This window comes from Petaurus breviceps, unplaced genomic scaffold (assembly GCF_028583685.1).
Source record: "Petaurus breviceps papuanus isolate PSGF00001 unplaced genomic scaffold, PetGlider_PUasm1.0 156, whole genome shotgun sequence".
Classification (NCBI taxonomy): Eukaryota; Metazoa; Chordata; class Mammalia; order Diprotodontia; family Petauridae; genus Petaurus; species Petaurus breviceps.
The window spans coordinates 13,306,377-13,331,080 of NW_027185720.1; the positions used below are offsets into that span (position 1 = coordinate 13,306,377).

At 46.7% G+C, this 24,704-nt stretch overlaps 1 protein-coding gene across 1 annotated transcript; it reads right to left on the reverse strand.

Annotated features, from left to right (window-relative positions):
- On the reverse strand, window positions 1-24,649 carry MFNG (MFNG O-fucosylpeptide 3-beta-N-acetylglucosaminyltransferase). Its single transcript, XM_069082091.1, has 8 exons — window positions 24,079-24,649; window positions 16,566-16,614; window positions 14,870-14,972; window positions 9,302-9,455; window positions 5,709-5,794; window positions 4,784-4,949; window positions 3,116-3,201; window positions 1-2,182 (listed from the first exon to the last, which is right to left on the reverse strand). The coding sequence occupies exons 1-8, from the start codon at window positions 24,316-24,318 to the stop codon at window positions 2,116-2,118; spliced, it is 951 nt and encodes a 316-aa protein (XP_068938192.1). The 5' UTR covers window positions 24,319-24,649; the 3' UTR covers window positions 1-2,115.
- Window positions 24,650-24,704: the final 55 nt, after the last annotated feature.

The following is a 24,704-nucleotide window of genomic DNA, read 5'->3' on the forward strand; positions in this document are numbered from 1 at the left end:
TTATGTGAGAGGGGAAAAGCATCCATTGGAGAAAGGTTGAACAAGTTATAATAGATGGCTATTATGGAATATTATTATGATGTAAGAAATGATGAAGGAAACGGTTTCAAAGAAACCTGAGAAGATTTGTATGAATTTATATAGAGTGAAGTGATCAAAACCAGGAAAACAATTTGTACAACAACATTGTAATGATGAACAATTTTGCAAGACTTAGGAACTCTGATAAACACAATGCCCCCACCACCACCACCACCAGAGGACTCTCAATGAAGCCAGCTGTCCTTCTCCTGCCAGACAAGATACACAATGAGACACACATTTTTGGACGCGAATAACGGGAATTTGTTTGCTTGGCTAGGCAGATTTGTTACAAGGGTTTTATTTTTCCTCTTTTTTTCTTTCAAATTACAGGGGAGGGGAGAAAAAATAAATGCTTGTTAATAGATAAAAACCCTGAGAAGTAGAGCTACAGGCTAGCAATGAGGCACCATCAAAGTATTGGCTTGTTTTGCCTCCAAAGTCAGGAACTACAGGTAAAAAATGAACCATATGTCATCAGACAAGGACAGTGTATTGATTTGTTTGCCTTAGCTGTCCTTTTTTGGATTGGAGAGGATGCTACAGAATTTCATGGTGGGGGAGGAGAAGGCACATTGGGAAATGCCAGCAATGTAAAAGAAAACACACGATCAATAAAATAAGAATGTTTTCATCTTCCCCTCAACCCATCCAGCATCTCCCCAGACACTAATCAATTAATCAGTTTATCAGGTGCCTACTATGTGCCTGGATCCCTTATCCTCAGGGACCTCCCTTACTATGCCATAGTTCTGGTTACTTAACTCAGCTTTAACCATACAATATCCTGTTTCCCTCACATCCCAATTCAAATCTATTCCCATTTTTGGGGGGGTCAAGCAAAGGGTCCTCTTCCCTTACCACCAGGTCACATACTTTGTTACAATCATCATGCCATGCCACAGCTAGGAGGGGGTTGAAGTTCATGTGGAAAGGGCTTTGGATTTGGAGTCAGAAGATATGGGTTCCAAGTTTAGCTGACATGCTCTACCTGTGTGATCTGGGCAAGTTAATTTCCCCCTATAGCCTCAGTTTTCTCCTCTGCAAAATCGGAGACTTAAGTCATATCATCTCTAAGGTCCTTTGCCTGCTCTAAATCCTCAGACTGATCACTGGAAAAGGATGTCCAGGGCAAGTCAAAAGGCTTAAGTAGCAAGGATGCTACCCAATTAACTCTCCTGCTCTTTGACCCTGCAGCAAGGTATTTTTGGGGAGACTTGTGATTTCAGTGGTGTAAGGAACTCTCAAAGGAGGAAACTCTGTTTACTAATGCAAATTAGCAACTCTGTCACTTAGTCTTAGGGGGATCAGTACAAGTGCCCTAAGATGGGCCCCAGTATAACAGAGCCTTAGCAAGAGTCTGGGTCAGTAAAGAAGGAGCTACAGAATACAAAAGCTAGGAGGGACCTCAAAACATGGAATGTCAGCAGTGGGAGGGCCCTCAGAACACAGAAAGTGGGAGGGACCCGAAAATATAGTCAGAGCTAATGGAATGACACCTTAGAAACCATCGAATGTTATCCCTTCATTTTTCAGATAAGGAAATTGAGGCCCAAAGGACAACCCTGCCCCAAGATCCACCCAGGAGTTTTGCTTTGCCTTTTGTAGACAGTTAGGACCTTCCACCCCAAGAATGTAGAGAAACTTCCTGGCTCCTTTTTCCCAAAGGATTGTCCATAACCTTCTATTTGACTCATCCTTCATGGAGTTAAGTCTTTTCCACCTCCCAACTCAGTCTTCCCAGCTTCTTTAGCTACTGAACACTTTACTAGGTCACCTGGGAGAGATGGCATCCCATGAATGGGAGAAATCTGTAGATGCCTTAGATGATAACCACTGTCCAAACCCAGATCTCATCCTGAAGAAGGTCAGGAAACCAAGACATTCCACCAATTGGCAATACCCTTGCTCTTCCTTCCCTGTGAAGCCTACTGCAGAAGGAAAGGTTGGGCTGGAGGTGACCCTTGGATCCTCTATAAGTGACACAACCAAAAGTCTCCTTTGGCCATTGTCTCAAGAAGAAGGTGTCAGGAATCACTGAGTAGCCTGTTGTGGGCACCAAGAGGTGTCAGGATAGAGGAGACAATGAAGGGATCGGAACCTGCCAAGAGAAACCAACAAAAGAAAAGAATGAGACTCCCTCCCATCCTCCACCTTCCTCCCCGAGTCGATGTCCAACTGCCCAAAGCCCAGGCCCTCCCTTTTCCCTCTACTAGATGAATGCCTGAGGCACTCCCTTGAATGAGCTATATCAGAACTGCTGGGTGGGGCAGGAAGAGCGGGAATAGCAGGAGGTAAATTCCTATAGATAAGGGGTGTCAGACTAAGGGACTGTCATCTCCTATTGAAACTGAGGGGAGGGAGGAGACAGGAATGGTGCCTTCTATCCATCCCTGGAATAGGTGGAAATACAATGTTATAGGCATCAAAAATCAATACACACACCCATGTAAATTTCCTCCACATCATCCTCCAAAAGGTCCCAAGGGGAAGAATAAAGACCACAGTATTTAAGGTAGAGAGAGGAAAATTCAGGTTTCATTACAACATTCTAATCATCAGAGCTGTCCAACAATCGAATGGGCTACCTTGATAGGTATTGAGTTCTCTGTCACTGAAGGTGTTTGAGTGGAAATGGGATGGCCACTTGTATGTAGGGCATAGGGGGGAGGGAGTCATTGTTATTTTAAGAGCTGCCCAGGATAACCTTGAAGGTCCCTTCCAACTCTTTGATCCTGAGGTTTCCATTCTCTCAATTCTGGTTACTACTCTAGCTTTCTCCACTGTAAACTACTGATCAAGCTGGAGAAGTCCTCTGACTTAAATCTCTTTTTCTCATCATTCCTCCTGTCTAAACACATAATCCCTACCCTTTAGCTCCTTGGTGGCTAGGTAATGGACCACAATCCATTGAGAGTTCGACAATCCCAGACTTAGCCATACGTAGTTCCCTCTTCTCTAGCCACATCTATCCTTCTCATCTCTTCCCCAACCCCAATCTCATTCCCTCTGGATCTACCACAGGAGGACACACCTGGAGGGATCTTCTTCTGGAGAGAAGGGGCCCTCCAGGGAAATGGCATTGAGTTTCTTCTCAAAGACTCCATAACTGAGAGTGACCTGGGTGGACAGAATTGGATAGAGGGGTTTGGGGGAGGGAAGGAACATGGAAGAAACATCAGAGATAAAGAGAAAGAACAATGGCTTTGGGCTCAAAGACCACGGGTTCAGATCTTACCTCCCTGGATTACAATCTGTACAACCTTGGACAATTCCCTTAATCTCTCCAGGCCTCAGTCTCCTCATCTGAAAAGTGAGAGGCTTTGACCAGATGCCTAAGGAGGTCTTTTCCAGTTCCAGATCTCTGATCACATAGCAATAGCTGCTGAAGACCCAGGGCTGTCACATGGTTCAACACTGGAAACTGATAGGATTTTATTCCATAGAAAAGACACTAAAGAAGATGCATTTCCCTCTGCTTTGCACCCTAAGCACCTTTGCAATGCACCTTAAGGATTCTAGGGTCTTTCCACCTGATTTGCAGCAGGAACCTACTATACATGTTGTCTCCCTCTGAGAGTTAGTCCCTGTAGAGTAGCCATGGTCTTGCCTTTCTGCTTGCATCCCAAGCCTTGAGCACAGCACCTGGCACCAAGAAAGTGCTTAGTAAATGCTCTTCCTTTACTCATCCCTTGAGGAGATTCAAGCATGGGACAAATAAGGTTCTTTACCAGACAACATGGGATCTTGGGGCATAAACCATGGATGTGATCTTTGGAAAATCACCAAGACAAGTGACCCAAAGAATAAGAAGTTGGTGTGTAATGGGATAATTCTCTAAATTAAAAGATTTTGTGGAAGAAATGTGTGATAGACTTGAGGTGAGCTGGTTTTACAGTAAAAATGAGAAGCAAAAGATGGACAGCTTCACTACACCAGTCAGCACATGTTAAGAGCCAGGGATGAGGGCTAAAGAGACAAAAATGAGATGATCCTTGCCCTCAAGGAGCTTATATTCTCCTGGGTGAAATAACAGCTACATATCAATTAAGAAACCCATGAAAATTTATTAAGCGCCTCCGGTGTACCAGGAGCTGTGGAAACACAAAGAATGAAATCATCTCTGACCTCAAGGTGCTTATATTCTAGAGCATTAAAAGAATCAGAAACAGATTCCCTGGATACTGAGTGGCTGGCCCTTCTAGAAAGGCGTCAGGAAAAACTACTCAGGATGAAAGATGAAATGCCCACACAAATAAGGGGCCATCTTAGAACATGGAATATCAGAGTTGGGACAGACCAACTCATTAGAAAGAGGACCTGGGTCAGATCTCAACTTACGACCTTTGTGACTCAGTGCCTCAGTTTCCTCCTTGAAAAATTAGTGATTAGACTCTGAGTTATGGTTTCTGAGACCCCTTTCTGCTCTACTTCTAAGGTTCTAAGACCTCAACATAGAACATAGAACATTGAAGCTGGGAGGAACCTTAGAGCATGTCTATTCCAGAACTCTCTTTTTAGAGAACTAGAAACTGAGGCTGACAGAGGAGAAGTGACTTACTCAGTTATACAGTGAGTTAGTAGAAGAGGCACCCAAATAAGACAGAGGAATAGGTAGATTTGATCCCCCCCACCCCAAGAATAGTTCTTGGCCCACCTGTCATTCCAACCACGCCCATTTCTCCCCTCTCTCCCAACTCACCTGACTTGGAAGCTGGGCAGCCCCAAGAATCCGCAGGTTCTCCAGGTGGGAGTGGAACAGAGGGCTGGGGAGCAGACGACGCCCCAGCTTGCACTCCACAATGTAACCCACAGTGCAGTCATCAGGTAGTCGGATCCTAGTGGAGGTGCTCAGGAAATTGGGACCACTGGGAGAAGAAGAACCCTCTTACTGAGCCACTTGGGACAAGACCCAAAGCAGAATTAGCTAGGCTTGGCTCATGACCATCCTTCAAAGCCCACCTCCTTCTTGAAGCCTTCCCTGGTCACCTCCACTCCTTCCCATCAGGTGTCCCTTATATCATTTAATCTTCACAACATCAATACACTGAGACCCAGAAAGGTTCTGACTTGTCCAAGGTCATGCAGATAGGAGGTATGGAATTTCCTCATCCCAGGTCCAGGACTCCCCATTGTACTATTCTACCTTTCCTTCCATGGTCCAATCTGACAACCCCCAACATTCATTGGTAGGAAGTCTTATAATCATAGGCAAGGCAACAAGCATTTATCAGGTGCTTATTATGAGTCAGGCCATGTGCTAAACCCTGGAGCTACAAAAAAAATTGAAAGAGCTTGTTTTTTGAGATGAGTAAACTGAGGCCCAGAGAAATTAAACATAAGGTCATACAGGTAGGTTCATATATTTAGACCTAGAAGGTAATTTAGAAGTCATCTGGTCCAATACTTTCATTTTACAGATGAGAAAACTAGAGAACGTGACTTTCCCAGGATCACACAGTTATAATATGTTAGAAGTGGCATTCGAACCCAGATTCTATGGGAGTTCCCTCTCAAACACTTCGTGCTGCAGAAGAAACTTCCCCACAGATCCAGTGTTCAAAGATTCCATCTACCTGGGCACTCCAGGCCACTCCCACTAGTCATCCCCTGGGGGTCCTGCTCACCTTGCCCACGGCACCATCTTCCTGGCCAATTTTCGGTTGATACAGAAGCCAGCTCCACCTGTAGCAAACCAGAATCGTACTGGCCTCTGAAGGAGAGAAGAGCAAAGACTGGGGTTGGCTGGGGTCCCTCTGGGCCCTAGGAAATGGCCAGATCCTTCAAATCCCCCCAACTAGAGCAGGAGTGTAGCTCAAAATGAGAAGTATCCCAATGGCTTCATCTTCCAGTCTTCCCCAAAATGGCAGGATGATACAGTGGAATTGGATCTGGTATCACATGCCTTGGGTTCAAATTTCACCTCTGAAACACTGCCCCCCTCTGGGCCTCAGTTTCCTCATCTGTGTATGACAGGATTGGACTAGATGATCTCAAAGGTTCCTTCCAGCTCAGACATTCTATGAGCCTATGAAGGTCATTTCCAGCTCTGAGAACTCAGCTTCTATGATGTCCCTTCTCCTCCATGAATGAAGTCTTTCCTGACCCCTCCAGCTTTCCTAAACAGCCACTGTGTGTAGAAGCCTCCCCTTCACCCTTGAATCCTTTGCCTCTTTGAGCTTCCAATGTTTCTCCACCCAAGAAACTCCTATCACTTGGCAACCTCCATTGTCTACAATCTACCCTTCCTACTCCAGATTGGCCAAATGAGGAAGGACACCATCAAAACATGTACTCTTCTCTCAACTGGGCCACCATTGCTATATAGCCTTCCTTTTAGACATTTCTTGGTGATTCCCTCATCACACTTCCCACAATAATTCTTCCCAGTCTTCTATTCCCTTCTCCAACAAACACTTACTATACACTGACCCCATTCCTTCATAACAGATGACCTCACCTACCTTTTTACTAAGAAAATTGTGGCCATCCAGTCAGAAATTGATTTAACTCTCCCCTCAATGTCTTTAAAACTCTCCACATTCTCATTCATCCTTTCCTCCTTCCTACAAGTTTTAAGATGAGGTGGCCATCCCTTTTGCCAAGGCTACTGATTCCATGTTTACCCTCCAACCCGCCATCTCAAACCTGTGTGGTTTGAGAAAGGTTACTTAACATCTCCAGGCCTCAGTTTCCTGTTCTGTAAAATGAGAGGGTTAGCCTAGAAGATCTCTAAAGTTCCTTCCAGTTCTGACTCTCTAATCACCTGCTCCAATTCCACTTCTTGCCCTTGCTCCATCAATCATCCCTTCCTCTCAGGCATCTTTAATCTCTTCTCCTTCTTGGCTCCTTTCCCCAAAGCCTATAAATATATTCAGGGCTTCCCCAAACTAAAAAAGGGAGAAAAAAATTTAAGCTTCCTTGACCTTCACCATCTGCTTAATAAATGCTTTGTCATTCCTTCATTCTCTCGTCCCCTTCCTATGCCAAAATCCTAGAAAGCCGTCAACACGAGCTGCTTCCATTGACTTCCTCACCACCCACTCATTCCTCAAATCTTCACAGTCTGGCTTCCATCCCCACCAATCAACTGTCACTACTCCCTCCAGAGTCAGTGGTGACTTCCTTACTGACAAAGCCAATGGCCCTTTTCATCTGCCTTGGCCTCACATGACTTGCCCAGAGCATCTGACACTCTTGATCTCTCTTGGTTTCTTGACACTGCATTCACCAAACTCTTCTCCTTCTGCTGCCATCTTTTAGGTTTTCCATTTTGGCTCTAACTTGCTGTAAGATCTTGGATAATAACAATAGCAAATATACTCTCTGCCCCTAAATATCTTTGAGGATTCAAATTATAAACAACACTGAACCCAGAGCATCATGATAGACAGAACTGTTGACCCCAGTTGCCAAGACATAACATTGATCCATAAAATTTTGAGGGCAATAATTCTAATAGATGTCATACACCAAAAACTCATAATCTCCAGCCTATGTGGAATGAAAAGCTTTCAAAATATAGAGACCTAGTGGAGGAAATCTTAAGCATCTGGGAGCAGAGCTCTCAGATCTGTCCCAAGGATGTCCCATAGAGAGTCTATAAAGGATGAACTTACATCCCAACACTTGAACACATTCATAAAAGTCAACTATTTTATCTACCATCATCCACAAAACATTCAATAGAGATGGGAACTGGACCTGTGATTTCATTGATATAGGGAACTCCCGAGTGAGGAAAATCCCTCTAACAATGCAGGCTGGCACCTTCTCTGCCTTTAAAGTCTTAGAGCACTCAGTGGTTAAGTGATTTGCCCAGGGTTACACAACCACCATGAATCAGAGACGAAACTGAAACTTAGATCTTCCTGGCTTCTCTATCAGCTCTTTACCTACGAGGCTGCAGTAAACATTAAACAAATCAGGCTAGCAGCTTGTCCCAGAATGATTTATATTTGAACTTCATTAAAAAAAAAGGTGAGACTAAGATGATAATAATAGGAGTAGCTTGCATGCTTACGACACTTTGATGTTTACAAAGCCTTTTCACACACACAAACACACACAGAGACATACACACAGACACACACATACATACACACAGACACACAGACACACACACAGAAATACACACATACACACACATACATACACACAGACACACACACACACAGAAATACACACATACACATACACACACAGACACACACTGCCTCATTTAATCCTCACAATAACCATGTGATATAGTCCTCACCTTTTACAGGTGAAACTTTGGCTCAGGGAGGGAAGGCTTAGTTGAGGCAAGGGAAGGGAAGGAGCATTTATGTAGCACCGCCTGGACAGCTAGGAGTCAAAGAGCATATAGTGTTGGCCCTGAAATCAAGAGGGCTTGAATTCAAATCTAGCCTCAGACATTTCCTAGCTGCATGCCTCAGTTTCCTCTCCTGTCAAATGAGCTGGAAAATGGAATGACAAAACCACTCCAGTATCTCTGCCAAGAAAACCCCAAATAGGGTCATGAAGAGTCGGACATGATTAAACAACAAAACAACAACAGTGCCTACTATATTCCAAATATTTTACTAAGCATTTTACAAATATCTCATTTAATCCTCACAACAGCTCTTTGAGGTAGGTGCTATTATTATTATCCCCATTTCACAGATGAGAAAACTGAGGCAAACAGAGGATAAGTGACTTGCCTAAGGTCACACAGCTAGTAAGTATCTGGGGCCAGATCTGAACTCAGGACTTCCTGACTCCAGGTCCAGCATCCTATCCATTGTGCTACCAGCTGCCCTGGAAAGGAACTTCCCCCAGGGCCATGAAAAAAATAAATGTCTGAGGCAAGATTTGAACCCAATTCCCTGACTCTAAATCTATCCCTCTATTCATTGCTCAATGATGAGCTTTATTTTCCTCGTGTGTAAAATGAGGGATCCATGAGCTGGAATGGAGCTCAGAGGAGATCCAGTCAACCTCTTCAGTCTACGGATAAGAAACACAGAGGTTAAGTGACTTGCCCAAAGTCACAAGGCGACATAGACCAGAAGCAACATTCGAACTCAGGTCCTCTGATTCCAGAGACATTGCTTATTCTACCATACAATGCTTATGGTCACAAAGTCCCCATTCAAAGTTGTCTTTGTCTCCCTCTCCTCCCTCTCCCCTCCCCTGAGAACTCCCAGCCAACATAGCCAGTAGGGGCAGCACTAACCATCTGGTTGTTGGGCATTGGCTCTGAAGCCTTGATGGGCCTGTTCAGACTCGGTTTCCCTACATACACATCCCAGGTGGGTGAGAAGGAGGACAGGAGCATCAGCAGGGCCTCTGGGTTCAGGTAATTGTCATCATCCAAGTGGCAGAACCAACTGGGGGAAGAGACAGATACAGTAATCTCTCAGGTAGCCTCCTGGGGAAGAATCTGGAGTCCCCCATCCCTTTAGTCTCACAGCAACTCAACAGGAAAAGCACCAAGGTAATGATAGAACCTCTTATATGAGATGGAGGGAATGATAACTGAGAATTGAGGGAAGGTGTTAACTGGCTAGATGGCAATTTGTCTGAAAGAGAGCTTAGTGATTTAGTGGACCACAAGCCTCACATGAGTCAGCAGGGTGATGTGGTAGAAAATAAAAGAAAGGAAAGGAAATGAGAGGGGGGAAAAAGAAAGGAAGTGAAGAGGAGAGGAGAGGAAAGAGAAAAGAAAAAACTAATTTGATTTGGATCTGAACTAAGTGAGGTTTTGTGTGAAGGACTAGAGAGGTACCAATCCCGCCAGCCTCTTCCCCTGTCAGCCTACATCTGGAGGGTGATGGTAAGTCCTCAGCACCAATATTCTAGGTAGGACATGGATGAACTGAAGAGTCACAGAGGAGGCAGCCAGGACAGTGAAGGGCCTTGCACATAAATGGAAACGCCTGTATTTAGCATTTCTGTGTGCAATGAGACAGTCCCAGCTTTCAAGGAACTTACATTCTAAGAGGGAGAGATCACACATATAAGGCAGGTTAAAAGCCCCAGATGTGCTAAGTGTGCATTGGTGTGGGAGACTGGCCTTCTCCCAAAGGCTGTGGGCTCTGCTTTCAAGAAGAGGTTTGATGGTATCTTAGAGAGACTTTCTTTTCAGATGAAGGCTAGCTAGCATCCCTTTGGTTCTGGGTTCTGGGACTCCTGGGTGAGCATTCTCCATTCTGACTTTCTGAAGAAGTTTCTCCACCCTACATCAGTTTCTGTGTCTGATTTCAGCTCCACCAGGAACAAGACAATCCTCCCAGGTTACGGTCCTAGCCTCTAATCTCATCATCAAGCTTCGAACTCAAGCCTCTCCCCTCTGAGGGTAGAGTATCAAATTCCTCCCAATGCCTTCCTTTATAGAGAATTTATAGAGAAGGTAGAAACTTGACTTTGGGACTCTCCATTCCATTTGCTGTTTTGCCTGGTTTCAACAAGATGTCCTCATGCCAGGTACCTTCTGGTCTCTCTTCTTCCCAGCTTTCCTGCTTTCTTTTGTGTGTTGTCATCCAACATTAGATTGTAAGATCCCCAGTAGACTAGCGCATAGTAGGAGCTTATTAAATGTTTATTGGCTAGGATTAGATTGGCTTTGAGATCCAACTAGAATATGATGAGAGAGATGAACTTGAGGCTTTTGACCAAGAAGACAGAGAAGGGATGGGAAGTGGAGGATCATTCTAGAAGATCTCAGCATATAGGAAGCCAAAGGGGAGAGCAAATCCTGAGAATAAGTTTAAAGCAGAAGAGGTTTGTCCTGCATGTCCCGACCCACTGAGAATTAATGCCCTTTGTCATTCTGCTCTCTGGTCCCCTAGAAAATACAGCCTAGCACCAAGCAGTGCCCCAAATTCCTTTGTATCACATCCAAACCCTGCCCCCTCCAATTTACAGACAAGGAGTAAGTGTCTTGGCCAGGATCTGAGGCAGAATAAAATTTAGGTCTTCCCATCCGCTCTAGCAGTATAATGATAATGGCATATAAAATCTTCCCTGTCCATTAATGGGTCTCACATGGAGCCCATTAAGGGAAGCTTGCTTAAGGGAGGCTTGCTTGTAGGAAGGCTTTCACACCTTTTGCTAATTTCTAATTAGGCACTGAGTCAGGAGAGTTGTGATGCCTCCTGGCGAGAGCTGTGTATATATACTCTGAGTTGGTATTTTGCTTTGGGGGCTTGCTTATGAGAAGGATCTTGTGGCTCCCTGGTCCAGATTCTGAGTGGCCATATGTTCAGAGCTCCCTGACTGCTCACATGTAAAGGCTCTCTCGATCCAGGGATGTATATAAAGTGTATAGCTGATTCAGGCTGCTTCCTTTTATGTGTTGGTCTTTATTTCTCTGATAGTATTTTCTCTGAAGTTCAGAGTGCTGACTTTTCCCCTGAACTACTGAATGTAATTTTAAAAGATTGTTGACCCCTTAAACAGCTATCTTTCCTAGTAAAGCAGATCTAAGAACATGTGCTAGCAGGCATCCTGAGTATGCCAGTGAGTATGCCAGACTACAACCACCCAGGTGTGTGGTGTGGGAAAGAGAGATGAGAAGATTTGGGTTTGAATTCTGTGTCTGATACTTTTTGGCTATGAACTTAAGAGAGTCGCTGAAATCTCTGCCTCAGTTTTCCCCAGGCCAAATGGAAGCAGTGGCATTAATAATACCTCAGGGCTGCTTTAAGGAAAGTACTGTTTTTAAAAGTGAATCAGCAATATTCCCTTTCCCAAATCTCCATTTCCTGAGTGTGTCATTTCTCCTAATTAGAGTGTAAGCTCTCTGAGAGGAGGGGCTATCTCCCTTTCTGATTTGTAGCCCTGTCATTTAACACGGGGCTTGGCACAAAGTAAGGGCCACATAAATGCTTTCCCATCCCAATTCATTCCATTCCTTCAGTGTGGAGGCTCCCAGCCAACAGTCAAGAGGAAAGGCGTCTAATTAAATGAATTCACACTGAGCTGTGAACAATCAATAACAGGTAGAAATTAGAAACAGAAGAGTCTTCCCTTCCCAACACCATCTTCCTTTTAAAAGAAATTCTATTCATCCTTCACAACCCAGCTTAGGTGCCTCCTCCCCTGAGAAGCCCTCCCTGACCACCCCAGTTCACTTGAGTTCCCCCTCTCTATGGATTGCTAATGTGTCCATGTTACTTATAAGACTAGAAGCACAGAATGCTGGAATGTCCAAGAAGAGAGGAAACATCCAGGCAACCTAGTCTAACCCCAACAAGTTCTAGATGAGGGAAGTGTGGCTCAGAGAGGAGGTCAATTGTCTAAGTAACAATTAGCTAGTATCCATTCTACAAGCACCTACTATGTGTCAGTCACTGTCCTAAGTGATTTTTAGAACTATCAGCTCATTTGATCCTCACAACAACCCTTGGAAGGAGGTGCTGTTATTATCCCTATTTTACAGTTGAGGAACCTGAGGCAAAAAGTGGTTAAGTGACCTGCTCAGGGTCATACAGCTAGTAAATGTCTGAGGCAGAATTTAAACTCAAATCTTCCTGACTAGGTCCAGAATTCTATCCACTGAACTACTTAACTGCTTCCCCAGAAAGCCAGGGCTAAAAATTCATATACTTCCCCTCAGAATCCAAGGACATAGCTTCCACAGAGCTTGAGAAGCTTCTAATCAGTGGATAGGGTACAAAGCTTAGAGTCTGAAAGACTGGAGTTGAAATCCTGCCTCAGGCAGTTACTAGCTATGTGACCCTGGGCAAGTCATTTAACCACTCTCAGTCTCCATTTCTTCATCTGTAAAATGAGGGGGTTGGAACTACATTTTTTAAAATTTGGTTTTATTTTATTTTCAATTCCAAATTATCTCCCTTCCTCCTCTTCCTTCCCCACCCATTGAGAAGGGAAGAAAAAACAAACCTGTTAAAAATATGTGTAGTCATGCAAAATAAATTCCTGGATTATCTGTGGAATGAGAGAGAGAGAGAGAGAGAGAGAGAGAGAGAGAGAGAGAGAGAGAGAGAGAGAGAGAGAGAAAGAAGAAGAAGAAGAAGAAGAAGAAGAAGAAGAAGAAGAAGAAGAAGAAGAAGAAGAAGAAGAAGAAGAAGAAGAGGAGGAGGAGGAGGAGGAAGAGGATGAGGAAGAAGATGAGGAGGAGGAAGAAGAGGATAAGGAAGAGGAGGGAGGGGTGAAGGAAAGGAGGGAGGGAGGGAAGAAGGAAGAAAGGAAGGCAGGAAGGAGAAGAAGAGGATGAGGAAGAGAGAAAGGAAGGAAGGAAGGAAGGAAGGAAGGAAGGAGAATATATGCTTCAGTCTGAACTTTGAATCTATCAATTCTTCATCTGGAGGTGGGCACCATATTTTATCATGAGTCCTTGGGAATTGTGGTTGGTCATCATGTCAATCAGAGGTGTTAAGTCTTTCAAAGCTGATTGTCTTTATAATGTTACTGCTGCTAGATAAACTGTTCTCCTGTTTCTGCTCACTTCACTTTCCATCAGTTCCTACAAATCTTATTGTCAGGAAGAACGACTCTGAAAGCCTTAGGAGCTCTGACCAACTCAATAGCCAACTATGATTCCAAAGGACCAAGAATGAAACCTGAAACCTATCTTCTGAAGGAAGGGTGATGCCTCCAGATACTCAAGGAGACTTGCCTTTGGGGCAAAGGCAACGTGAGGCCAAGTAGATGATGACCCAGTGGATTGAGTGCAGGCCCTGGGGTGAAGAAGATTCATCTTCCTGAGTTCAAGCCCAGCCTCAGATGCTTACTAGCTGTGTGACCCAGAACAAGTCACTTCACCCTATTTTCCCCAGTTTCCTCGTCTATAAAATTAACTGGAGCAAGAAATGGCAAAACCACTCCAATGTTTCTGCCAAAAATCCAAATAGAGTCACAAAGAGTCAAACACAACTGAACAACAAAAACAATGTGAGACTTCGTTCTGCTTGACTAGGAATATTTATCACAAAGGTTTTGTTTTTTTTTTCTTTTTTCCTTTTTTTCAGGAAAGGGAAGGTAGAGGGACAATAAATCTTTGTTCATTGAAAAAAATAAAATTTAACTTATTAAAAAGAGAGGGTTGGATCTGATGGCCTCTGATGTCCCTTCCTGCTCTAAATCTACAATCCAATTATCTGAGTGTCCAACAAAGAAATATAACACCAAGAAAAAGGTGACCTGTGTCATGGGGGGGCGGGGGTGACATGAAGGCAGATGGAGAATGGCTTGCAGACTAAGGAGGGGGAGCACCAAAGACCAATTCACCGAGATCTCTCTGTACTCCCAGCTTACCTCTACTTCCCAGAAGCCCTTGGGTCTCTCAAAACTGGTCCAGCACCATCTTCTCCTTCAAGGAGAAGCCTCTCTTAATCCCCTCCCAAAAGCTCATGTCTTCAGTCTCCCCATCAAATGTATTATGTTCACATCTCATTCACATAATGTGTTTATTTATTTACAAGTTTTCTCCCCTAATAAAATGCAAGCTTCTTGAGGGCAGGGTCTGTTTCATTCTTTGTCTTAGTAGCTCCATGTCTGGTACACAGTAGGGATCTAATAAATGCTTGTTGATTGGTAGTCAGTAAGCTATCTACCATGTGTCCAGCCACGTGCTCATGCTAGGTAAGAGACAAGAGTGAAAGATATATAGGATCCCTGATCTCAAGAAGTTCCCATTCTTCTGATGGAAGCTAAAACCATTCAGCCACAGCTAAAACCAACATCTTCTAAGAATGCCCAGGGTCCTTAGCTAGGGTCCATGACCATACCCACCTCACTTGGTGCATGGCCCTGCCAGATACCACCCAAACCCACTGACCTTAGCCCACTGGCCAGGAAGGCATCAAACTCTGCCGCCATCTTGCAGGACAAGGCTGGGTGGCTGTGCTCAGCAGAACAGTTTGTGACCACTAGGTGAGACCCTGGAGAGAAGACAGGAGAATCGGTGAAATGGGGGCTCTCCATTCCTTTGCTCCCTTCCTTCTTGCCAGGTCTGTGTTTCAACAGTCTTGAAATTTAGGGGTCAGGAGCTAAGAGAATGGGATTCATTCCTCTGATCAGGAAGTGGAATATTATTCTGACTCACAGAAAGGCAGAATGGGGAGGCAACTTATTCTGGGCCTGGGAGCCATGAATTCATCAGTGTGGGGAACTCCTGGTGGGGAAACTTCCTCCACCTGTGGAGCTCAACAACTTCTAATTTGATGGGATTCCAGGAGGTGAAGTGACTTGTCTTTGCTCAGACAGTTTTTGAACCTAGGTCTTCTTGACTCCAAGGCCAGTCTTTTAAGGAAGAGACTTTAGAACAGGGGATGTCAGAACTAGTAGGACCACAGAACATGTAACATCAGAACTGGGTGATCTTTAGAACATGAAATGTTAGGGCTGAGAGGAGCCTTAGAGAGGGACATCAGAGCTGGAATGGCAGAGTTGGGAGGAGCCTTCGAACAGGGGATGTCAGAGCTGGGGAGGGGCCTTAGAACAGGGATGTCAGGTCTGGGAGAGACTTTAGAACAGGGGATGTCAGGGCTGGGAGAGACTTTAGAACAGGGGATGTCAGGGCTGGGAGAGACTTTAGAACAGGGGATGTCAGGGCTGGGAGGGGCATTAGAAATTATCTAGTGCAATTCTCTCCTTTTACACATCAGGGGAACCAAGGCTTAGAAACTGACTTTCCCAAGATCCTTATCTTATTAGGTAACAGAGTTGAGACTCACGTCTAGATCTTCTGACTGATGTTTTTGTCTTAACACCCCACCCCTGCTGCCTCCCCCCCACTCTCCCTCTGCTCTCTAGGTCAGCATCCCTCCCACTCACAAATGTCCCTCAGAGAAGTCAGCCCCGTACTGTGTTGGAGGGAAATTCCCCTACCAAAGGAGAATCTTCCTCTTTCCCTCAGGGGATGCTCATGCCTCAAAACAGTCCCAGGGCAAAGCTAATGACTAACTTTGGGGAGAAAATGAGATTTCCCAGGGGACATCTTCTCACTTATGACCATTAAAGACACATCCTGGACTTTTCTCTAGATAAATCTATGTCCTTTTACACAGGGACAAGGGAAAGGGAAAAGGATGAGCATTTATACAGCACTTACTATGTGCCAATCATGGCACTCAGGGCTCTAAATTAATATTTCTTTTGAGCTTCACAACTCAGGGAAGTAGGTGTTATTATATCCCATTTTACAGTTGAGGAAACTGAGGCAAGGGAGGAAAGAAGACACTCCCATCCCACCTCCTGCTCTTCCCCATGTGTCTTAGATCATGTCAAGAATTTCCACATATCCATCTCAGGGACCCCAGGGCGAGAAGGCAACAGAGCATAGAGGAAGAAGCCATCAGTATATCCAAAGTCAGAGGACCTGGGTTCCAATTCCGACTCCGCTACTTATTACCTACATGATGTGGGCAAAGTCATGTAGGTCTCCTTCATCATTGGATTAGATAAACTCCATGATACCTCTCAGTCCCATAGTAAGAGTGTCCCAGTCCTGAGAAGGGAAGGGGACCTGTTACCTAGTCTCTCCCGGAGGGCCTGGTCCTCTCCATCGCTGAAGATGTAGGTCTACAGGGGAATAACAGAAAGAAACAAGGGGTTACTGGGTACTAGTCACAGACCCTTCACCAGGTGAGCAGATGGTATTAGGCTGACCGTTACAGACTAATAGTGGTCTCTCTAGCTAAATACAACTAAGTTGTGACTTTGGGTCAGCTAGGTGGCACAGTGAAGAGAGCACCGGCCTTGGAATCAGGAGGACCTGAGTTCAAGTCCAGCCTCAGATACTTAACAAAAAAAAGTAGCTGTGTAACCTTGGGCAAGTCACTTAACTCCAACTGCCCTGAAGGAATGAATTAATGCAATTAAGAACTTTTACACAAAGACAGAAGGAGGAAAGGGGGTGAGCATATAGTGCCTACTGCATGCCAGGCACTGGAGGGTTGCAGATATAATCTCATGTGATCCTCTCGATAGCTCTGGGAAGTAGGGGCTGTTATGATCCTCATTTTCTTTTCAATTTTTTCCAATTACGTGTAAAGACAAATTTTAACATTAATTTTTTTTAATTTTGAGTTTCAAATTTTCTCCCCCTTTCCCTCACCTCACCCCTCAGACAATAAGCAATTTGATATAGGTTATATATGTGTAATCATATAAGACGTATTTCCATATTAGTCATGTTGTGAAAGAAGAAACAGACCAAAATGGGAAAACACCCAAAAAATAATAAATAAAGTGAAAATAGTTAGCTTCAGTCTGCATTCAGACTCCATCAGGCCTTTCTCTGGAGGTAAAGAGCATTTTTCAGCATAAGTCCTTTAGAATTGTATGATTCCCATTTTCAGTTGAGAAAACCGAGGCAGAAAACAGGCAAACGACCTCCCCAGGGTCACATAGCATCCAGGACTGGATTCGAACTCAGGTCTTCCTGACACCAGACCCAGCATCCTACCCCCATACCACCTAGCTGCTTCAGACAACTGCTATTTATATTAACACACTCAAACTTTACAGAAAAACAGGAACAGGACCTGTGATTTCCTTGGTGTAGAGAATGCCCAGGTGAGCAAACTCCCTGCCAATGAGTGCTAGCATCGCATTTGCAGCTGATGGATTCAGAGAGCCATCTAGCACAGAGATGTTGTGCCTTGGCCCAGAGTTACACAGCCCAGAGAGCTGGACTGGAAGTCCAGCTGATCTGAGCTCAAATCCTTCCTCAGGCGCTTTCTAGCTGTGTGACCCTGGGCAAGTCACTTAACCCTCTTTGCCTCAGTTTCCTCATCTGTAACATGGGGGTAATAACAGCACCTCACTACCAGACTTGTGAGGATCAAATGAGATGTTATCTATAAAGTGCTTTGAAAACTTGAAGCATCATAAGAGTGCTGTTATCACGTGTGGGTATTATGTACTACCCATATTTCATATGGATCCGAGCAGGACTTGAACCCAGGTCTTCATAGTTGTCTGTAACCTACAATGCCCTGCTACCCTTACAGAGAGAAGTCCTATTCCCCCTGTCCCCCATCTCTCTCCCTGTCTCTCTCCCTCCCTCCCTCCCTTGCCCCTCTCTTCTCTCTCCCTCCTTCCCTTTCTCTCTGTCTCTCTGTGTGTCTCCGTGTCTGTCTCTATCTCCCTCCATCACCCCCTTTCTCCTCTCCCCCCGCTCCCTCCCTCTCTCTGTCTCTTTGTCTCTGTCTCTCTCCATCTCCCTCTCTGTGTCTTTGCGTGTCTCTCTCTCCCTCTCTGTCTCTCTCTCCTCTGTTCCCCCGTCTCTCTGTCACACACACACACACACACACACACACACACACACATTGTGTCCAGTCTCCCACACAGACACACCCTTTACTGTAACAGCTTTCTCAGCATCACAGGCATCCCCTGATACACAGGTACAGATACCTAAGCCCAGCTCCCTACATCCATCAGGGCCATCCAGCTGGGCTGGGGTGTGGGTGCCTGGGGGGGGGGGCGTCTCAGCAGTCAGCTTTCCAGAAGGATTGTCTCCTCTCCTTTTTTTCTCTTCCACAGCTTTGCATTTGATCCCCCTGCCCCATTTCTCATCCTCCCTGCTGATTTCCTAGTTAATTCATTCTGTGTAAGTCTGGCCCCCTGGGAAATGGATTTGGCTCCAGTTTCATGCACGCGCGCGCGCGCACACACACACACACACACACACACACACACACACACACACACACACCACTCTTCCTCAGCCCCCTCCCCACTACCACACAAAGAAAGGCATGTCCCAAACCTCAGTCCTTTGTTCTAGCCTTTCTGGAGGGTCTCTGTAACCCTTGGAACAGCAGCTCATCCCCACCATGCCTCATCTTCCCCCAGGGTGCAGGATCACAGAATCATACACTTAACCATAATCGCTCCCATTTATGAAAGACTTTAAGGCTCACAAAACACTTTACATATGTTATCTCATTCCATGGAGAGGTAGCTAGTCGTGTTCAAGTATTTGAAGGTCTATCTTCTGGAAATGGGATTAGCCTTTTTTCCCTTCCAGATCTAACTCCCATCATCCTAAACCCTGAAGCCTGCCTAATGCTCAGACGGGGGCACAGGGGCTGCCCTGCCAGCTTTCACCCCCTATAGGGCTGAATCAGGAAGGGAAGCTTTGGGTGACAGCCATTGGACCTGGGTTCCAGTCCTATTTCTGATGCTTCTTGTAGGGGCCACCCTGGGCAGCAAAGCCTTCTATCTTTCTGGATAGAAAGATTTGTATAATAAGGACCTTAGATTACATCACACACACACACACACACACACATACACACACACACACACACACACACACACACACACACACACACACACACACACACACCTTTTCACTTTAAATCTATAAACCAATAGAAAGAGTTGGGTATGGAGTAAGAGAACTGGAATCCTGGCTCTGTGACCAGGGGCCAGGCTAATCTTTCTAGGCCTTAGTTTCCCCATTTGTAAAATGAGAAAGGGGCCTCTAAATCGACCGGTGATAGTGCCTGGGAAGGGATCCTAGTTCCGACACTGCCCCTGACCCTAGTGAGCCCACACACACGCTCCCAAGGGCATTCGCAAGGAAAGCTTTCTGCAGACTAACTCAGAGCAGCTTCTGAGCGGCTCGATGCCCTCTGGGGTCCCGTGAAGCCCCTCCCTTCCGTGATCTTTGGGAGCTCTCCTTGTCCCCGGGTGAGGAGGGGCTGGGCCAGACAAGACTTTGTAAAAATGCCCAACGGCTGCCGGAAAGCTGCCAGCCGGGATTCAATAGATTGAAAAGAGGCAATCTGTTCAGAAGAAAGGGCTCGTGGGGCTCCCCGCCCACCGGGGCTGCCCCCGCCCAGCTCCATTCCCTCCAGAAGGGAAAGGGAGGGGGCCGGGATCGTCAGGCCAAATAACCAGGGATGGGAAGCACCCCGCTCCTTTGGCCACAATGGAGCGGCCCCCGCCCCGAGCTGCCGCACAATGGCCCCACCTGCCGCTCTGCCCACTTAACACCCTAGAGCGGGGTCGGGGGAGGACCAGCCTAGAGGAGTTAACCCCAGCGTCCCCCCTCCCCCTCCTCCCAGCCCTGCCCAAGGAAGGCTGCCGGGGATAGACGGGGCCAGATGCTCACACAGGCCGGATGCAGAAGGCTGCGCGGGAGGAGACCCCAGGATTGATGGATTGACTTGTCAGGTGCTTAGCACCCCCAAAGATCACAGACACTCAAGACTTAGGGTCTGAGGGAACCTCAAAAGCGCCTCGAGCCGGGTCAGAATAGTTGACACTTCTCCAAGGGTGCAAAGCATTTTGCATGCATTACTCAGTGCTAGTTGTAGTGGAAGGAGCCTAATGCTGGAACTAGAGGACCTGAGTTCAAATCCCCCCTCTCACAAAACCTCTGTGAGGGTGGACTAGAAGCCCTTGGAGGGTCCACCCTGTGACCTGTGTGGCTTGGGAAACCCCCTTGATAGCCTTGGGCCTCAGTTTCCTCATCTGTAAAATGAGTGAGGAGGATTGTCTTTCCAGCCCCTTCCTTAGCAAGCCTCTTCCTCTGACCCCTCATCCATCTAAGCACATGCTTAGAATCAAAGGCTTTAGATGAAGAAGTGTCTCAGGGGTCATGTAGTCCAATGCCCTTTTTACAGAGAAGGAAACTGAGGCCTAGAAAGATCAGGTGACCTGAGGTCAGGTCCTATCAGAAGCCAAATTCAAGCCCGGCTCCTCTGGACCCCAATCTAGTAGTTTCTTCACTGTCCTTTTGCCATTATACACACAGTCCATGAATGCCAGACACCTCCTGATCCCACCCCTTTCAGTACAATAGAGTGTCTGCCTACAGTCGTCCTGTGGAAACAGCCCCCACAGGAAACTCACACCGGAGGTGACAGCATGCCTCCCTCTGGTCCACCCTGGGCCACCATCCGGAATTACTAGGAGGGGCAGGGGGAAGGAATGGGGGGAGGACCCATTTTCCTCCAGAGCTCTCCCTAACCCCCACTCCAGCACTTCCAGGGGAGGGAAGGGGAGAAGAGGAGTTGGGGTCCCAAGGAAGCAGGATGGTCAGAGAGTTAGGAAGAACCCCTGGATCCTTCCTGCCTGCCCCCCCCCCAGCTGTGAGCCAGCCTTAGCATTGGAGCCCAGCCTATTCCTACAGGAAGCTGTCTGAGGCCTTGAGGCCAGCTGGGTAGGCAAGGGGGGGAATGCAGGGGTGAAAGGTCAGGGGTGGCAGTGGGGGAAGTCTGACCCATTCTGGGCCTCCGGAAGAGCTAGGGCCCTGAAGAAGAGGAAATAAGCCGGACCTTACCAAGCAAAAGCAATGTGATGTGAGCCCCAGCCCCTGAGAGCGGGCACCAGCATGAAAGGCATATAAACAGGGTCAGGAAGACAAACAGAATGGGCCACAGAGAGATGGAGACAGTCACACAGGGCTAGAGAGGTGGTTAGGACCACCTGGGATAACCAGAGATGGAGACCTGCAGAGAACAATAGAGGCCCAGAGGAAGGCAGCCACCAACAAAGATGGGATGAGACTGTGTGCAGCAGAATACTGTGGGAACAAGAGATAACCCCAGAGGGCTTGTCTAGAGCCATTGGCACAGAGAGGAAACTGAGGCAGGGAGCTCTTATGTGTTTGGCCCACGTTCACACAACTGGGACATTTCAGAAGCAGGGTTTGAGCCCATTCTCCTGATTCCAGGCCCTGTCCTCTGTCCCCTTTATCCAGCTCCCTCTTGATCTAAAAGCATTTGAGTGAGGGTTGGTTATTACTAGTATCAGAAAGCATTGTTGAATTATTCACAGGATTATTATGCTATGGGACCCGAGAAATAGGGGAAGGCAGGGATGGTCCCAGAGCAAGAGACAGGTCAACAGAGAGGGGGAAGAGGGCCGGAAGGGAGAGAGAGGAGACAGAAAGGAGAAAGAGAGAGAGAGAGAGAGAGAGAGAGAGAGAGAGAGAGAGAGAGAGAGAGAGAGAGAGATGGGGAGGGCGGTAAAAATAGGGAGAGAGTAAAAAGAGAAGGGAGAGAAAAAAGGGAGAGGGAGGAAGAGAAAGAGAAGAAGGGAGAAAGGGAAAGATAGAGACAGAAGAAAAGTGACACGGAGAAAAACCTAATCAGAGAGAAAAAAAAGCACCAAGAACCAAACAGGGGGAAAAAAGGACAGAATAAAGAAAAGGCAGTTTGGTGGGAACAAAGAGACAAGAAGGAGAGGGCCAAGGCTGCAGGGACGGGAGAAGTCATTGATGGGGTAGACCCCTAAAAAGAGATAGCTCCAAGCCCATGAGAAGTCAGAAACCATCCCCCTGCCCCGCAGCTGCCAGACATAGGGAGAGAGACAAAGAGAAAGGTTCCTTCAATCACAAGGGGCAATCTCAGAGGCCAGCAGTTCAAACTCTTCAGTTTGTAGTCAAGAATACCTGAGTTCAAGTCTGACCTCAGACACATAGCAGCTGTGTGACCCTGGGCAAGTCACTTAACCTCCTTTTGCCTGAGTTTCCTCAACTATAAAATGGGGATAAAATAGCACCTGTCCACCTACCTCCCAAGATTGCTGTGAGGTTCAAATGAGACGATATTTGTAAAACACTTTGCAATCCTTAAAGCGTTATGCAAAGGCTAGCTATAATTATTATGTCACTTAAACTATATCAACCTTAACTTTCTCATCTATAATATACATTGCTATATAAATATTAGCTTTTGATTATTTTCATACATGATGAAGCTGACACCAGGGGAGGGGAAGTGGCTTCACAGAATCAGAGATTGAGATTGGAAGGAACCTTCCAGACCCTCTCTCAAACGACCTCCTGTAGCTAGAGAGGCAGCTGAGACCCAGAGCGGCTGTGACTGGCCCAAGGCCATACAGTGGAAGTATCAGAGGCTAAATTTGAACCCAGGATCTTTGAGGTCAGAACCAGCGATCTTTCCCCAGCATTCCGCTGCTTCCAGGCTAAACATGTCTTCTGAGCATTCTTCAATTTGTGTGACTTTGAGCAAATCCCCGTGCCTAGGTTTCCCCATCTGTAAAAATGAGAGTTTTGAACTAGCTAGCCTCTGAGGTCCCTTCTGGCTCTAGATCTGTGGTCCTATGACCCTCAAGGGAGAGCAACACTTCTTGATTTCTGGAAGCTTTCCTCAGCAACACCACCTCAAATTATCCTACTTTGCTGAGCCATCATATCTGAATGTGGAACTATTGATAGCAGTCTCCCTACTGACACTGAGTCATTGACCTCTAAAGGACAAATATCAATTGACTTCCAGAATAGATTCCTGTCATGGGTTTGGCCAAGACAATTAGAGCCATCCAGGTATGGGATAGTCATCTCAGGAGGGCTGTGGATGCCCCCTCCCCCATTGCTCAAGGTGTCCAAACAGAGGCTGAAGGAACAATTCATAAGGGATAACATGGAGGCTGGTCAGGAGGACCTCTCCCCAGACTTCTCCCAGCTTGGAGATTCTGGGATTCTGCCCCTCCTTGATGTATGACCGTGTGATAAGTAGAAACCCCTTCAGGGCCTCACTCTCTTTCCCCCCCAACCTCTCGGTCACTCAGTGCCAGGCACTGGGAGAGGAGAATCTTTGCCTGGGATGGTCCCTGGCAGAGATAGCTTTGCCCAGAAAATCACAGAATCTCAGAGGACCACAGATCCCAAGTTGGAAGGGACCTCGGGCTACTCTGGATGAGAAAAGTCAATGCTTGGGGAAGTGACATGGCCAAGGTCACCCAGGCAGCATCAGAAGAGGGATTTGAAGTCAGATCCTCTTATTCCCAAGCCAAGACTGTTCCAGGCTGCCCTTCCCCAACAAGCACTTCTCCAGCCTCTCCTGGAAGGTCTCCAGGGAGAGGAGAGCTGCTCTCTCAAAGGGCAGTCCATTTCACTTTGGGATGGCTCTAATTCCTGTTACAGGGTTTCTGTCTCTCTGTAGCCCCCGCCCATGTCAGCCCCATCAGGCTGCCCCTCAGGCACAGAGATCTAGCTTAGGAGAGATCCTGAGGCCCCTGGCAGATCTGCCCCAAGCCTCTCCAGCCCCCTCAAGTCACCTGCTTCCTTGCCCTTGAGATCCAAGTGTCCAGCAGCAGCTGCAGTCGGGACCCGTGGAAGCTCTGAGTTGTCTTGACAGCAATGTAGACCTCTGTAAGTGCCAGGGCCCCTGGCCTGGTACTGTTCTCCCCAGGTCCTGGCCCCCTGAGCCCTGGAGTCCTGTGTCTCACCGTGAGGAGTACCACACAGAAGAGGGTGACAGAGACCCCAGAGAGTCCGTGCAGGAGATGAGGCCTCATCGGATGCTAGGTGGACAGATGGGGGAGCCCCCCCACCTCTGTGTACCCCAAAGTCCCAAATCAACCCCCTCTTCACAAAAGAGCAGGAATGAATAACCAATCAGACTCCCAAGGCCAGCAGGCATGAGGGCCAAGGACCTAATGCAGGAATGGTCTGGAAACAGAAGAGGGAAGGAAAAGCTTGGATGTTAGAGAGGAAGACAAGGAGAAACAGGTGGAGGAACCCTGAAAACCCCAAACCCAGAGAGCCCTGATGTGTGTCAACCAGGTAGGGGAGGAAAGAGGACAGGACAGGACAGGACAGGGGACAGGAGAGGGGAGGGGAGGAGGGGAGGGGAGGAGAGGAGAGGAGAGGACAGGAGAGGAGAGGACAGGAGAGGAGAGGA